At 38.2% G+C, this 15,615-nt stretch overlaps 1 protein-coding gene across 3 annotated transcripts; it reads right to left on the bottom strand.

Moving 5' to 3' along the window:
• Window positions 1-1,908: 1,908 nt before the first annotated feature.
• On the bottom strand, window positions 1,909-14,271 carry sult6b1 (sulfotransferase family, cytosolic, 6b, member 1). 3 transcript variants are annotated; one of them, XR_012386707.1, is made up of 7 exons: window positions 13,981-14,217; window positions 11,296-11,411; window positions 11,098-11,187; window positions 8,753-8,879; window positions 8,570-8,664; window positions 2,914-3,619; window positions 1,909-2,704 (listed from the first exon to the last, which is right to left on the bottom strand). XR_012386707.1 is itself a non-coding variant. In NM_214686.2 (7 exon segments), coding segments are annotated over 7 exon segments (891 nt in total). In that variant the 5' UTR covers window positions 14,159-14,271; the 3' UTR covers window positions 1,909-2,096.
• Between the last annotated feature and the right edge of the window lie 1,344 nt (window positions 14,272-15,615).

The raw sequence follows: 15,615 nt of genomic DNA, 5'->3' as shown, positions 1-15,615 counted from the left end.
TATAACGTTATGTCCCTCGGTGACTTCGATATGACATTGTATTAACTTCTTTAATAAGCTGCAGACATCTTAGCAAACTCCATCCTGCAGGCCAGCCCGGAGCACTTAAAGCGGGGGAAAGCCGAGACCCGAGAGTCAGACAAAATCAACAGAACACGGCTTCACATGTAAAAATGAGACTGAAAATATATCTTTAATACATTCTTACCTGAAAAGTGTGGACTCCAAAATAGACTTTTCTTTGAAGAGCGTGCGAAGTTCTGTGTAAACAGCCAGCATACTCGACGGACCGCCACATTAACAAACACTACTATAACGTCTCAACAAGCCAAATTCTTAAAGAGACAGCAACATCACCACCTGTATGAAGATGCTGTCACTCTGCATGGTTCTTATTCTACATCCCATAAACTATAGGGTCTTAAACAGTAAGCAAAGACCAGTATTTACGTTTTTAATGATTAAAATTACATTCAATTATAAATTAAATTATTAACATTTTTGAGAAAAAATGTAATTTAAATACATGAAAAAAAATTTCATTATTAAAATATTTAATTCAATCAATTTATTTATTTATTATATTTTTAAATTATGTATTTTAGTATTAATGTTTAGTATTAATACATTTAAATTAGTGTTATATAGTGTCTTGATCTTATCATGAGCTGAGGGTACAATTTTGTTCCTATAGAGAAACAAAATATATAATTGTACCTTTAAAGGTGCCAAATTGGTCCTTTACGGTACAATTTTGTATCCAAATGTGCTATAAAAGGTACAAAAATGTACCTTTCAAACCTAAATCTGGACATTTGTACCTTTATAGCCCATTTGGGTACAAAATTGTACCCTAAGGACCAATATGGCACCTTTAAAGGTACAATTATATATTTTGTTCCCTCTAGGAACAAAATTGTACCTTCACTGTACCTTTTTTTCTGAGAGTGTATAATATAATATAATATAATATAATATAATATAATATAATATAATATAATATACACTATATTAAATAGTTTGCAATAAGAATAAATATGCTTCTTGATTGTGGGATGGCAAATCATTTTAGCACTTCTAACACTGTTAATTATTTATTTTCTTTTTCTCTGCTTTGCCTATGTCATATGTGGACAAAGTATGTAAAACTGAATCATTGTCTTTCTGAATTTGTGTCTTCAATAAAACTTATTTGACAAAGTAAATAGAAACAACAAAAATTATACAATACAATAAAAATTAGGTTAAAATATGATAAAGCACAAAAACAAACAAATAAATATGAATTTAATTAAATTGAGCCAATTATAATTATTAAAAAAATATGAAAAAATAAATGATAATAGATTTGTGGCGAAACATGACTTTTTTTGCTTTTTGGCTGTGAAAATACACACAAATCTTGTCTGTTTTTAATCAAAAACCACTGGACTTACAAAATCCTATAGGGAATGTCTAATGATATTTCTAAATTTAATATCTAAATGGATTATTTTTGTTAATTTTTTTAAATGTTAGTTTTTTTCCGCTTTACCTTTTTAAAAAAAACACTTAAAATGGAAATAAATAAGCAAACCAACTCTTAATCTTGTGTACTTGTGCTAATTTTTTATTCACACGTGTACATCCATCTGTTTTGATGAGTTTCTACTGGGTGCCAGATGAAGAAGGTTGACTGGACTTTGTTTTACTCTCTTGTAAAAATGCTGATGATGTTTATTTAGCTGTCTTAACTCTACATCATTATATGGCTGGTTGCAATTCATTATGGACATTTAGCATCATTTCCCCAGCTGTCCATAAGCCATTAGATCCAATTCAATCATTCTGCTCACTTCCTGTGGATTTTGGTAGTGACTAGTGCGCAGACTAGTGGTGAATATTTGCAATTGATAACAGAGACCTAAATAGTGTTGACATTTCATTTTAATAAATGTTAGCAAACACACACCATGAGGTTTAATGACAGTGAGTCTGTGCTTATTGTAAGCAATGGAATGTACATGAAGAGTATCAAAGACGTTCATGAACAGCTGCCCTGGTGAATTCCTGTGAAACATTGTCTTCGTCTGTCAGCTCATGTCGTGTCTTCAGGTTTATTGGCAGTAAAGGTCATAATTCATTCGGGCAGCCAGTTTAGTTCCAGCTAGTTTGCTGTGGTAGAGCTCATCCATCTGTTTACTCTGAGCCTCAGAGAAATGATTCTTCCAGTCGCCCACCTCCCCTGTTCAAGACAAAACACAAAACAAAAAAATATATGACTAAATCACAAAAGAAATCCTTTTATCTTAAGTGACGCCATGCAAACAAGATGAAAATAAGTGATTGGTTGTTTGATTGATTGATTGACAGCTGGAGGGATTGACAGCTTGAGTGATTAACAGTGTCCGTGATTGACAGCTGGAGTGATTGACAGTTGCAGTGATTGACAGCTGGAGTAATTGACAGCTTCAGTGATCGACAGCGGGAGTGATTGACAGTGTCAGTGATTGACAGCTGCAGTGATTGACAGCTGGAGTGATTAACAGTGTCAGTGATTGACATCTGGAGTGATTGACAGTTGCAGTGACTGACAGCTTGAGTGATTGACAGTGTCAGTGATTGACAGCTGGAGTGATTGACAGTGTCAGTGATTGACAGCTGCAGTGATTGACAGTTTGAGTGATTGACAGCTGGAGTGATTGACAGCTGCAGTGATTGACAGCTTGAGTGATTGACAGACGCAGTGATTGACATCTGGAGTGATTGACAGCTTGAGTGATTGACAGACGCAGTGATTGACAGCTTGAGTGATTGACAGACGCAGTGATTGACATCTGGAGTGATTGACAGCTGGAGTGATTGACAGCTTAAGTGATTGACAGTCGCAGTGACTGACATCTGGAGTTATTGACAGCTCGAGCGATTGACAGCTTGTGTGGTTGACAGCTGCAGTGATTGACAGCTGGAGTGATTGACAGCTTGAGTGATTGACAGCTGGAGTGATTGACAGCTGCAGTGATTGACAGCTTGAGTGATTGACAGACGCAGTGATTGACATCTGGAGTGATTGACAGCTTGAGTGATTGACAGACGCAGTGATTGACATCTGGAGTGATTGACAGCTGGAGTGATTGACAGCTGCAGTGATTGACAGCTGTAGTGATTGACAGCTTAAGTGATTGACAGTCGCAGTGACTGACATCTGGAGTTATTGACAGCTCGAGCGATTGACAGCTTGTGTGGTTGACAGCTGCAGTGATTGACAGCTGGAGTGATTGACAGCTTGAGTGATTGACAGCTGGAGTGATTGACAGCTGGAGTGATTGCCAGCTGGAGTGATTGACCGCTTAAGTGATTGACAGCTGTAGTGATTGACAGCTGGAGTGATTGACAGCTGGAGTGATTGACAGCTGGAGTGATTGACAGCTGGAGTGATTGACAGCTTGTGCGTAACGTTTACATCATGAAGGGATCTTTTACCTTTTCTGAAAAAAATGCTACCAAAGTTGCCGTGGGATTTCTGCGAGTTCTCCACCATAGCGCTGAATGTGCTCTGTCCAGCGATGCTGCTGACCTGCTCATCTGTCAGAGGAAGACTGAAGAACTCCGAGATCTTCTTCACTCCTTCTGGAAGATTCTGGAGGAGCAGCAGAAAGAACGTTTAAGACTCAGAGAAGCACATGCAGCACTGCAGTTTTAAAAGACACGCTGTAAAGAAAATCTGTAAAAGCTATGGTAAAAAAAAAAAAATACCATGAATATTAGTGTTGAAGACTTAAAAGTAATGTAAGTGTTTTATGCTAATATACCACATTACATTAATTTATAGTGTTGTACATCAGTGTTTTGGTCACACTTTATTATAATGGTCTGTTTGTTGAATTTAAGCTACATTGCATCTACATGCCAACTAATTCTCGTTAGATTATAAGTAGACTGTTAGGTTGGGGTTAGTGTTAGTGTAAGTTGACATGTACCTGCAAAGTTTTTTATAGTCAGTTAAATCAGTGTTTCTCAACTGGTGGGTCGCGACCCAAAAGTGGGTCACAGGAACATTTTCAGTGGGTCGCGGAGTGTGTGGTCAAAAAAAACAACAACAAAAGTTTAATTTTTTTTTACTTATTTCAAAATAAAAGTCCGGTATAAGCAAAATGTGCGCGACAACCCTACCGTTTGACTTGTGAAATTTAATTTAATTATAGCAACAAATCTGTCGGAGAGCAAGTACGATCCCGAATATGTAAAGTATGGATTTACATATATTGATGACAAAAAAGACTTAAAGCCTCAGTGTCATATGTAGTGAGGTGCTCTCATAAGAGAGCATGAAACCTAAATTAAAACGGCATTTAGAAACCAGACATGTTTTATTAGCAGTTCAGTTTAGTTCAAGGTAACTGAACATTTCCTTACCCTAGCCACTGTTTACAGTATTTGTCGTTTTTACTTTGTAATATTTCTATAATTTGATCCATTTTTTTTTAAATGACAGCAATAAAATATTGTTTATTTGTAAGTCTCTGTGAATGTCTTATGATTTATCTGTCACTACTTGTGTATGATAACAAATAAATAACAGCTAATTATAATTCCTAAAATTGTATTATAGTTCCTAAAAATTTGGGTCACGGCTTGATGACCATGTAAAAATGTGGGTCCCATCAACAGTTGAGAACACCTGAGTTAAATGTCTGTTCAAGGAGCAGTATCAGCGGATATTAAGCAGACAGTGTGCTAATACTCAGGTTGACCATCAAAATAAAGTGTTACCGTGTTTTGAAGTATTAACATCTACACATTGCACTTTTGACAAAACCACAATTATATGCATGTGGTGATGACATGAGCCATGTAATAAACTAAAGCTCATATCAAACAAGTAGAAAGACACTGATTATATAGAAGAGGCTCTGTGCCATTCACACAACACAAAAACATCATGGTCAAATATGGAAATATACATTTATATCTAGAACAGGGGTGTCAAACTCAATTCCTGGAGGGCCGAAGCCCTGCACAGTTTAGTTCCAACCCTGCTCCAACACACTTACCTATAGGTTTGACACCTGTGATCTAGAACAATAATCTATATATATTCATTCATTCATTTTCTTTTTGGCCTAGTCACTTTATTAATCTGGGGTCGCCACAGCAGAATGAACCGCCAACTTATCCAGCATATGTTTTACGCCGCGGATGTCCAGCTGCAACCCATCACTGGGAAACACCCATACACTCTCATTCACACTCATACACTAGACATTTTTAGCTTACCTAATTCACCTGTACCACATGTCTTTGAACTTGTGGGGGAAACCAGAGCACCCGGAGGAAACCCAGGCTGACATGGGGAGAACATGCAAAAACTCCACACAGAAATGCCAACTGACCCAGCCGAGGCTCAAACCAGCGACCTTCTTGCTGTGAGGCGACAGCTCTACCTACTGCGCCACCACGTCGCCCTAATCTATATATAACTAGGGTATGAGAGACACTAAAACCTCTTGTTTCAGCACTGGCTTTGCCAAAGTGGTGCAGATGTGATGGGCAGGGTCCACATGTTATGGGCAGGGTCCCAACGACTGTGTCTTAGTCTTTGTGGATCCATTCAGACCAAAGGAACTCGTTTGTTGATCAACTTGTGTGGTCAGTGGCTCACCTATCTACTTCGTTTGCATGCATTGTTAGCCATCTCCACCTTTAGTCACAGCCTCTCCTAAAAACATTATAATAGACAGGACAACTCTGTCCCAAATTAGACTTGTTTTAGACTTCTGTTAGTCGTGTAGATTTCTTAAAGATGCTGTTTGACTGCAGAACAACCAACACATCTCAAAGAATTCTGCTTGAAGCGGGTCTCCTGGACTGGGTTCTCATATTTCCAACACACATGCCAATAAAGTAATGCAGTAAACATTATTTGTCTAAGTGAAGTTTATTTATAAACTAATTTCGAGAGGATCACGTGCTTATGATTGATCACAGCTGGTCCTGGCTTAGGCCAATTCATGATTGACCAATCAGACTATTCTTAAGTCACCATAAATACCCTAAGTTCCATAAAACAGCCATCTTCGTCTTGAAGTATCCCCCCTTCCACCCCTACTCCTCCTCCTTTCCTAGATGGGCGGCATGGCGGCACAGTGGTTAGCACTGTCGCCTCACAGCAAGAGGATCACTGGTTCTACCCTTACCAGGCCAGTCATCTTTTCTGTGCGGAGTTTACATGTTCTCCTCTTGCTCAAGTGAGTTTTCCCTGGGTCTCCTCCCACCATCCAAAAACATGCAACTTAAGTTAATTGACTAATCCAAATCGGCACCATAGATGTGCTTCTAGTATGTAGATATCTCTTCATAACAATCCCTAATTGTTCATTATCTCAAAACAGCAGGGGAGTTCATGAGAACTACCTGAGCTTAAACTCCTCTCTCGACCTGCAAACGGGAGGGAGCCCCGGGCTCGAGGATCTTATGAGGCTGTCTTCCGGCACAACATGCTAAACACACTTTATAATCAATCATCAGCTAAATGTGAACTGCTTAAAGGGTTCTTTGTTGATGTAGATGGTTCTTTGAAGAACCTTTAACAGCCATGGAATCTTTTCAACTCATAAAAGGCCCTAAATATACTATACAATGGTTCTTTATGTGGTACTGATGAGGAAAAAAAGGAGACTTTAAAAATGTCAACAAAAAAAAAACATCGAAAATGAATTGTCATGCAGGGAATTTTGGGAAGGCCAATGTACTGCATGCAGTGTTTCCTATAGGATTTTTTTCAGCTATGGTGGCAGACTCATTTTTACACACATCTACATGTGGTTTTATTTCATTGACAAATGTCATGGGCGCAGTATTGGCCGGCAGCTAGCTCTCTGCAACTCTCACATGGTCGCCCACTGAAGCTAAGCAGAGCTGCACCCGGTCAGTACCTGGATGGGAAACTAAATGGGAAAGCTAGGTTGCTTCCGGAAGTAGTGTTAGTGAGGCCAGCAGGGGGCGCCCAACCTGCGGTCTGTGTGGGTCCTAATGCCCCAGTATAGTGACAGGTAATCTATACTGCTCAGTGAGCGCCATCTTTCGGATGAGACGTTAAACTGAGGTCTTGACTCTCTGTGGTCGTTAAAAAGGATGTCCTTCGAAAAGAGTAGGGGTTTAACCCCGGCATCCTGGCCAAATCTGCCCACTGGCTTCTGTCCATCATGGCCTCCTAACCATCCCTATATTCCAATTGGCTTCATCACTGTCTCCTCTCCACCAATCAGCTGGTGTGTGGTGTGCGGTCTGGCGCAAAATGGTTGCCAACGCGTCATCCAGGTGGATGCTGCACACTGGTGGTGGATGAGGAGATCCCCCCCCCATTGTGTAAAGCGCTTTGAGTTCCCAGAAAAGCGCTATATAAATGTAAGGAATTATTATTATTATTATTAGTATTATTATTATTAGTATTAAGTCGAGATCTAAAGAAGCACTTTAGCAGCATCTAGACCAGCAGCCTGTAAGTACATTTAAGATTTGTTTCAGTTGTTGTGTATGGTTTGAGGACTTGTTTAACACTTCCCTTCTTAGACTTTACAGACCTGAAACTTGCCTTTAGTACTTATTCATTGTTGCTCTTAGTTGTGTAAATTGCTTCCTTGTCCTCATTTGTAAGTCGCTTTGGATAAAAGCGTCTGCTAAATGACTAAATGTAAATGTAAATGTAAATGAGATTGCATTCATGTAATAGCCTACAAGCATGTCAATCTCTGCTTGAGCACCGATTTCCTCTGTTCGTGCACAAAACCGCTTGCGCACCCTCAAATATACGCTGCTCAAATGCAGATTTACTTGCGCGCCCTCAAATAAACGCTGTTGAAGTGTGATTTTGTGCATTTATGTACCGAGTATGTCTCCAATATTTATTAGATTTGCTAGGAATATTTATGAATGTCTCCGATAGACTTGGGGAGCGGACCGCGGCATCAATGCATCCTGAAGTAAAGTGAAACGGCTGTAAACTCCAGCAAGATAAATATCTATAATAAAGTATAATTATGGAAACTGTGTTTATCATAACTGAATGCTATGCCATGTTTGCTGGTCTCTCGCATCACGCACCTGTCAGTCAGCCTGTCAGTCAGAACGTCACCTTAAAAGGTTAACCAGAACACACAGCACTACTACGGTCACAGAAAAGTTTGCGCTGTTATTATTCACTTACCTTTAAATACGTTTTCGGTGCGATTTTTAACCCGATATTTAAAAAACGACCAAATATTTTGAATAAGAAGCTGTTATGTAGCCGTGGCGGGATGGATTTTGGTGTGGCGCCCCGCCACAGAAGAAGGAATGTAGCGGAAACCATGGTGTGGTTATTCAGCGTGTATATTATTGAAACTTACTGTTACCTAGGCTACAGATTTTTATTATAGCATTTAAACATTTGTTTACAGTTGAAATCAGACAATTTTATGATCCGCATGAAGCATTTGTTGATTAGTTTAATACACTTATTGTGAAAAAGTCCTTATAATCTTTCATAAATATCTGCTTGCACAAATACTTATTGATGACTTGTAAGACTAATGACTTTACAAGCATTTACCTGTTTGAGATCCTCATACATCACGATCATCACATTCGGGTCGTCTATCCGTTTCTCCCAGGCGAGAGCGTGATCAAAGTAAGAGCCCCAACTAACTGAGAAACAGACATGCATAACCATTATCTTAATATGTTCATCAAAATAATATTTATCTGTCACGGCTCATAGTCATGTTTTCCTCACCATCACCAGTCATGAAGTCAGAGAAGAACTTGTCCCAGGACTCAGCGTTGGGCAGAACTGGGTTTTTGTTCATGAAATGGTAATATGAGACCACTGTGTCTTTCGGGTTTCTGAACACCACAAGAATCTGAGGAGATGGGGGAAATTAGAGAATTTGAGTTGTATTATATCGTCACCTTGGAATTATAAGGTTCTATCTAAGTTCTGAATGATTTTGAGATATTGAGCTTTAAAGTTTCTGCAATCCATATAGCAAACAATATGTGTGTAACAGTTCTCTTTCATACATTAACATCCCAGGTAGCAAATAATTCTGGCCCAGATTTGGCATAAAGCTGGCACAGCAGGCATTCGTCCGGCACTGGCATGCAGCATGTGAACCTAACTTGGCCCAGGTTTGGCTGAGGTGGCACCATCTTACAGGCGGCACTCAAGACTTGGGCCAGATATCAAATGTAGAATTTGGCCCAGATGTTTAAATGTATATGTGGGCCACGTGAGATTGGCCTATCTTGACCCACTCCTAAAATCCTGGTCTATGTTTGCCTCTTGTATGGAAGCCGGACTTGGTCCAGTCATGTACCGTAATTCACTGCGGCATGTGGGCCAAGCAAATGCTGATGGTGTGGGCAAGATCTGGGCCAGAGAAATTTTGCTATGGGGGATGATAGAGGCCCTAAGGGTTCTCTAAATGCAAATGATTCTCTTACATTTCCAAATTGGAGTAAATAAACCACGGTAAATGCAGATAGAACCTTCTTATTCTGAAAAGTCATTTTCCACTTGGAATAATAAGGTTCTATCTGGCAGATCATTCGTTGAAGCATTACTTTTCAGAAAATACAATCAAAAAAATATATAGTTGTGCTGTAACAATATGTTGATACTTGAGAAAATTACATTTGTGCTTTCTATAACATTTATTTCATGTTGTAGGATGAATATGTTTACTTGTTCAAACTTAACATACAAAGCTGTGTTAAATATTTTATGCAGTGCAGATGTTAATTTTATGTAATGAATATGGTCATAATTATTAAACTTTATGCTTTATATGAATTATTAAATTATATTTACTGAATTTTATGCTATATTTGTTGAATTATATGCTCCATGAATTAAATTAAGTATTTGCCCTTCAAGGCTTAATATTAAATTTAAAGACTTTAAAAGAAAACCGACAATGAGCAAATGAGTTTATAAACACTGAAAAGTGTTTCACTGACTTTATATACACAAATAAAAATATTTTACATTTTAATATATCATTTTTTGAAAAATATTTTGTTTCTATTTCAACAGTGTAAAATTTACCATTTAATCTAAATGTCAAAAAATGCTTCTAAGTCATCTCATCTCAATTTGTGTGCTGTAGCGTTATTTAGCCGACTCTGATTTTGTGTGACTTTTGGATTTCTTTCTGGTCTTTCCTGCTGGCAATGGAGCAGTCCGGCAAAATGACAAAGAAAGCTGATCCTGATTGGTCCTCGTGCATGCATTAAAAATGCTGATTGGCTCACAGAAAGAACCTTATAGAGGCAAGCTAGAGTTCAACTTTATAGGTAAACCGTTTTTGTTTTTTAAATAAAAGTCTTAAAATGTAAAAAATGTATAAAAACACATCACATAATGTAAATAAGTTGTCATTTAATAAGAATATGTCTAACTCAATTTTGACAATAATGTCAGATAGAACCGTATAATTCTAAGGCGACACTATGTATTTTTTCAAAATTATATAACAAATGTGTAATGAATATATACAGTTGAAGTCAGAATTATTAGCCCCTTTGGATTTTTTTCCTTTTTTAAATATTTCCCAAATGATGTTTAACAGAGCAAGGAAATGTTCGCAATATGTCTGATAATATTTTTTTTCAGGAGAAAGTCTTATTTGTTTTATTTCGGCTAGAATAAAAGCAGTTTTTAATTTTTTAAACAGCATTTTATGGTCAATATTATTAGCCCCTTTAAGCTAGATTCATTTTCAATAGTCTACAAAACAAACCATCGTTATACAATAACTTGCCTAATTACCCTAACCTGCCCTAAGTGTCTTGAACAATATCTAGTCAAATATTATTTACTGTCATCATGGCAAAGATAAAATAAATCAGTTATTAGAGATGAGTTATTAAAACTATTATGATAATAAATGTGTTGAAGAAATCTGCTCTCCGTTAAACAGAAATTGGGGGAAAAAAATAAACAGGGAGGCTAACAATTCTGACTTTAACTGTATGTATGATGTGTTTAGTACTTGCAGATCTTGCTTGCTTTTAATGTAGTGTCACATGATTTGATCTCATGGATGTGACTCAAAGTTTAATCTCGTTGCTACTGACCTTTGGTTTCTTAGTAAAGAAAGTAGCAGGCATGTTGTTAGGGTGTAGATGAGTTCCCAGAAGCCTCGGTGAAGGCATTTGTGCCATTTCCTGTAAAACAAACAGTGTGGAACCGTAATATTACACGTGCAGGGATGTTTTTGTGTGTGTTCAGGGTAAATATTCCCAGATTGCTGGGTTGTTTGTGCTGTTTCTGACCTCTTGAACATTTGGAGGTAGAAACTCGACCAGAGGAGGCCTTTCAGGAGGCTTCTCATCTTTACCAGTGGAAGCGTTAATGATTTTACGCAGGACCGCCACCATCCAGTTAAACCCTGTTGGAAATCAGTCACAGAGACATTTAGGTTAATAAAGTAAGAGCAGCAAAATGAGGGAAGTGAGCCTTGTCAAGTATGGTTTTACCCATACTCAAAATTGGTCTAAAAAGTAAGAGCATACACACACAAACACACACAGAGCATACACAGTAAGCAGCTATTGCTTCCAGCACCCAGGGAGCAATTAGGAGTTATGTGCCTTGCTCAGGGGCACCTTAGCTGGGCATCGAAGCTGGAAAGAGTGCAGTTTGCTCCCTCCTTCCCTAATTTTGACTATCTTTCAGACAACGTTTTCATTACAAGTCCAACTTCCTAACCATAGATATTAAAACTAGATGTTGTCTACTGGAAGGAATGCGTCAATAGAGCCACCATTTTAGTACAGGGTAGCTCTCCTTCTAAATGAATGTGCGTTCAAGGTGCAGTGGAAGACTGGCTATACAGAGCCAGAGATATTCAGTTGAAGTTCGAATTATTTGCCCCCCTATGAATTATTTTTTTTCTTCTTTTTTAAATATTTCCCAAATGATGTTTAACAGAGCGAGGAAATTTTCACAGTATGTCTGATAATATTTTTTTCTTTTGGAGAAAGTCTTATTTATTTGATTTTGGCTAGAATAAAAGCAATTTTTAATTTTTTAAAAACCATTTTGGGGACAAAATTATTAGCCCCTTTAGGCATTTTTTTTTTTTGATAGTCTACAGAACAAACCACTGTTATACAATAACCTGCCTAATTCCCCTAACCTGCCTAGTTAACCTAATTAACCTAGTGAAGCCTTTAAATGTCACTTTAAGCTGTATAGAAGTGTCTTGAAGAATATCTAGTCTAATATTATTCACTGTCATCATGACAAAGATAAAATAAATCAGTTTAGTTTAAAACGCCGTGTAGTTTACGAAATTAATAAAATCCTGCTACTGCAGTAACCAATGCAACATTATTACTTCTGCAGTTCTATCGGCCCAACCTGCTGAATTAACTCGATTTAATAGATTTTTATTCCGCATATGAATAATGTTTTAGTTTTGTATTAATTTCTCATATTAATATTTAGTAAATATACTGCAAGTTAAAATCTCACTGGTGTTTCTGGTTAAAAAGTGGGGCGGACTGGCCATCTGGCAATTCTGGCAAATGCCAGAAGGGCCAGACCATTTTTTAAATGTGGGCCGGTGTGCTATTTTTTTTTTTTAATTTTTGTTATATGTATTGTTTTTACACGCAGGCAGCTTTTATCTCTTGCAAGATGTATGATGACGATGATGATGATAGTAATAATAATAATAAATGTTAAGCATTGGCCCAATCGGCAGCTTTTATCTCTTGCAAGATGTATGATGACGATGATGATGATAGTAATAATAATAATAAATGTTAAGCATTGGCCCAATCGGCAATGGCCGGCTGGTTTCGAAAGGGACCGACCCAATCAGAGGTTACATAGACGTAATCAAAATCTGGCAAGAATGTCAAGCAAACAGTAAGAGCAACACAAGCTAACTGTCAGAGATGGACCATAAAAAAAGGAAAGGCGAAAAATTGAAAAAGAAAGTTGCTCCAAAATCAGATGCTGCCAAATGCATGAAATTAACTGAAATAGTCTCGAAAGGGGGCAGCGCAGTGGGTAGCACTGTCGCCTCACAGCAAGAAGGTCGATGGTTTGAGTCTTGGCTGGGTCAGTTGGAGTTTCTGTGTGGAGTTCGCATGTTCGGGCTTCCTCTCAGTTTCCCTCACAAGTCCAAACACGTGCTATAGGTGAATTGGGTATCCGCTGTGTAAAACATATGCTGGAATAGTTGGCGGTTCATTCCGCTGTGGCGATTCCAGATTAATAAAAGGACTAAGCCGAAAAGATAATAAATGAATGCAATTATTGCATGTATAAATTTGTTATAAATGGGTTGTTTTTCTTCCACTCACATACATTAAATGTTTAAATATCTATTACATATGGTACTGCTTATATTATTTCACCATCTGTACACTAATATAAGTAGTGAATGTGCGTGTCTGTGGATGGGGCTGTGTGGGTGTGGTAATGTGGGCTAGTGTGGCTACAGTGCCAGGGCTAATTTTTAGTCCCAGTCCGCCCCTGAGTGGTTATAAGGTCTTAAAATGTATGGAAAGAATCTTTAAAAAGGTCTTAAAAGGTTGAATTGCACTCTGTGATTCATGTATTTACTCTGTTAAAAACACATTCTTGCATATATTCAGTCCAGTTCAGCAATTTACACAAGTGTTTGACTGTGAATGCACAGAATTGCGTCACTCTTTTGTGTCTAGTATTGCAGTGTGTGTTGACTGAGCATGACTTGACAAATACTGTGTAAGAATAGCATTAATGTCATGCATTACAAAGCATCAGATTTCAAGAGTCAGCTCATGGAAAACATTAGATTGAGATTTGCATTAAAGGCAGAATGTGTGACTTTCAGTTGCCATGCAGGAACGTTTACAAGAGACATGCTCTGACACAAGAACGTTACGCAACTAACTAACATGTAACCTGAGTCCACTGTCAGCAGTTACACACAGCCACGTCTCACACACTGCTTTACTCACCACATTTAGGATACGCAACCAGAATGAGATCATCCTTTCTGGCCTGCAGGTCTTTTAACTTGTCCAGGGTCTCTGGTGGACTGAGAACAGTCGAGTACAGGATCCCATCCCGCCTGTAGAGCTTGTCTTCATCCTTCATCTTCGCCGCTGTCTCCATTCTGGACTTCATTTGGCTCATGCTGGCTGGTTGATTGTAGTTCTGTGTGTTCAGATTTGCAGAAGAACACTCGCAAGAACAAACACACACACACACTGAGTATTTATGCTGTAGTTGAGGAAGGAGTGTGTTGTAGATCCGCCCTCTTTCACAGGCTCGCGTGAGAATTATCCATTTCCTGAGGGCCCCAGAGTCAACACACACACACACACACACACACACACACACACACATACACACACACACACACACACATTCTTTCTCTCTCTCTCTCTCTCTCTCTCTCTCACACACACACACACACGCAGCTAGTTTTCCTGAAAAGCTGGTTTTGGCAGAGGTGCAGGGTAGAGTTCATCTGTAGTCAGTTCATGGCGCTCAGCTTCTGCTCTGTTGAACTCAATATCCTCTTTACATTATAAGATCTCAGTCTAGTTTCATTCATTCATTTTCCTTCAGCTTAGTCCCTTTATTTATCATGGTTCACCACAGTGGAATGAACCGCCAACTATTCCAGCATATGTTTTATGCAGCTGCAACCCAGAACTGGGAAACACACTCATTCACACACACACTTATACATTATGGCCAATTTAGTTCATCAATTCCCCTATAGCGCATGTGTTTGGACTGTGGGGGAAACCGGAGAACCCGGAGGGAAACCCACACCAACACGGGGAGAACATGCAAACCCCAGAAATGCTAACTGACCCAGCCGAGGGTCGAACCAGAGACCTTCTTGCTGTGAGGTCACAGTGCTAACCACTGAGCTATCGCACCGCCCAGTCTAGTTTTAAAACTGCTTTATTTTTATTATTAATTACTGGTAGCTACTAATTATTCATTAATTAATTTTATTTTCACCTTAGTCCCTTTATTAATCCAAGTTTGCAACAGTGGAATGAACCGCCAACCTATCCAGTATATGTTTTATGCAGTGGTTGCCCTTCCAGCTGCAACCCATCACTGGGAAACATCCATACACACTCATTCACACACATACACTAAGGTCAATTTAGCCTACCTAATTCAACCATACCACAATCTTTGGACTTGTAGGGGCACCCGGAGTGGTACTAATTATGATTATGCATTATTTTTATTCAGACTTTCTCGGTACAGCCGGTTGCTGCTTCTTGATTTGTGCCTTTTAGCCATAATAGTTTAAGTTGCAAATGGTCCTGTTTAATATTTTACATTTAATAGAATGCATAATATATATATTTTTAATTTGCTGTAGTAAATTTGTTATACTTGTAAATAAAACTACAATTATTGGAGCAAATTTACTTAACTTACTATATATATATATATATATATATATATATATATATATATATATATATATATATATATATATATATATATATATATATATATGCAGGGCTTTACATTAACACTCGCCAACGCCAAATACAGGTATATTTCAGCTCTGGCGGGTTAGACAGACGCCTCCACTAGCCACTTTGGCTGGTTGT

Source organism: Danio rerio, chromosome 11, assembly GCF_049306965.1.
Source record: "Danio rerio strain Tuebingen ecotype United States chromosome 11, GRCz12tu, whole genome shotgun sequence".
NCBI classification, from domain to species: domain Eukaryota; kingdom Metazoa; phylum Chordata; class Actinopteri; order Cypriniformes; family Danionidae; genus Danio; species Danio rerio.
This window is presented reverse-complemented; position numbering and strand designations above follow the sequence as displayed.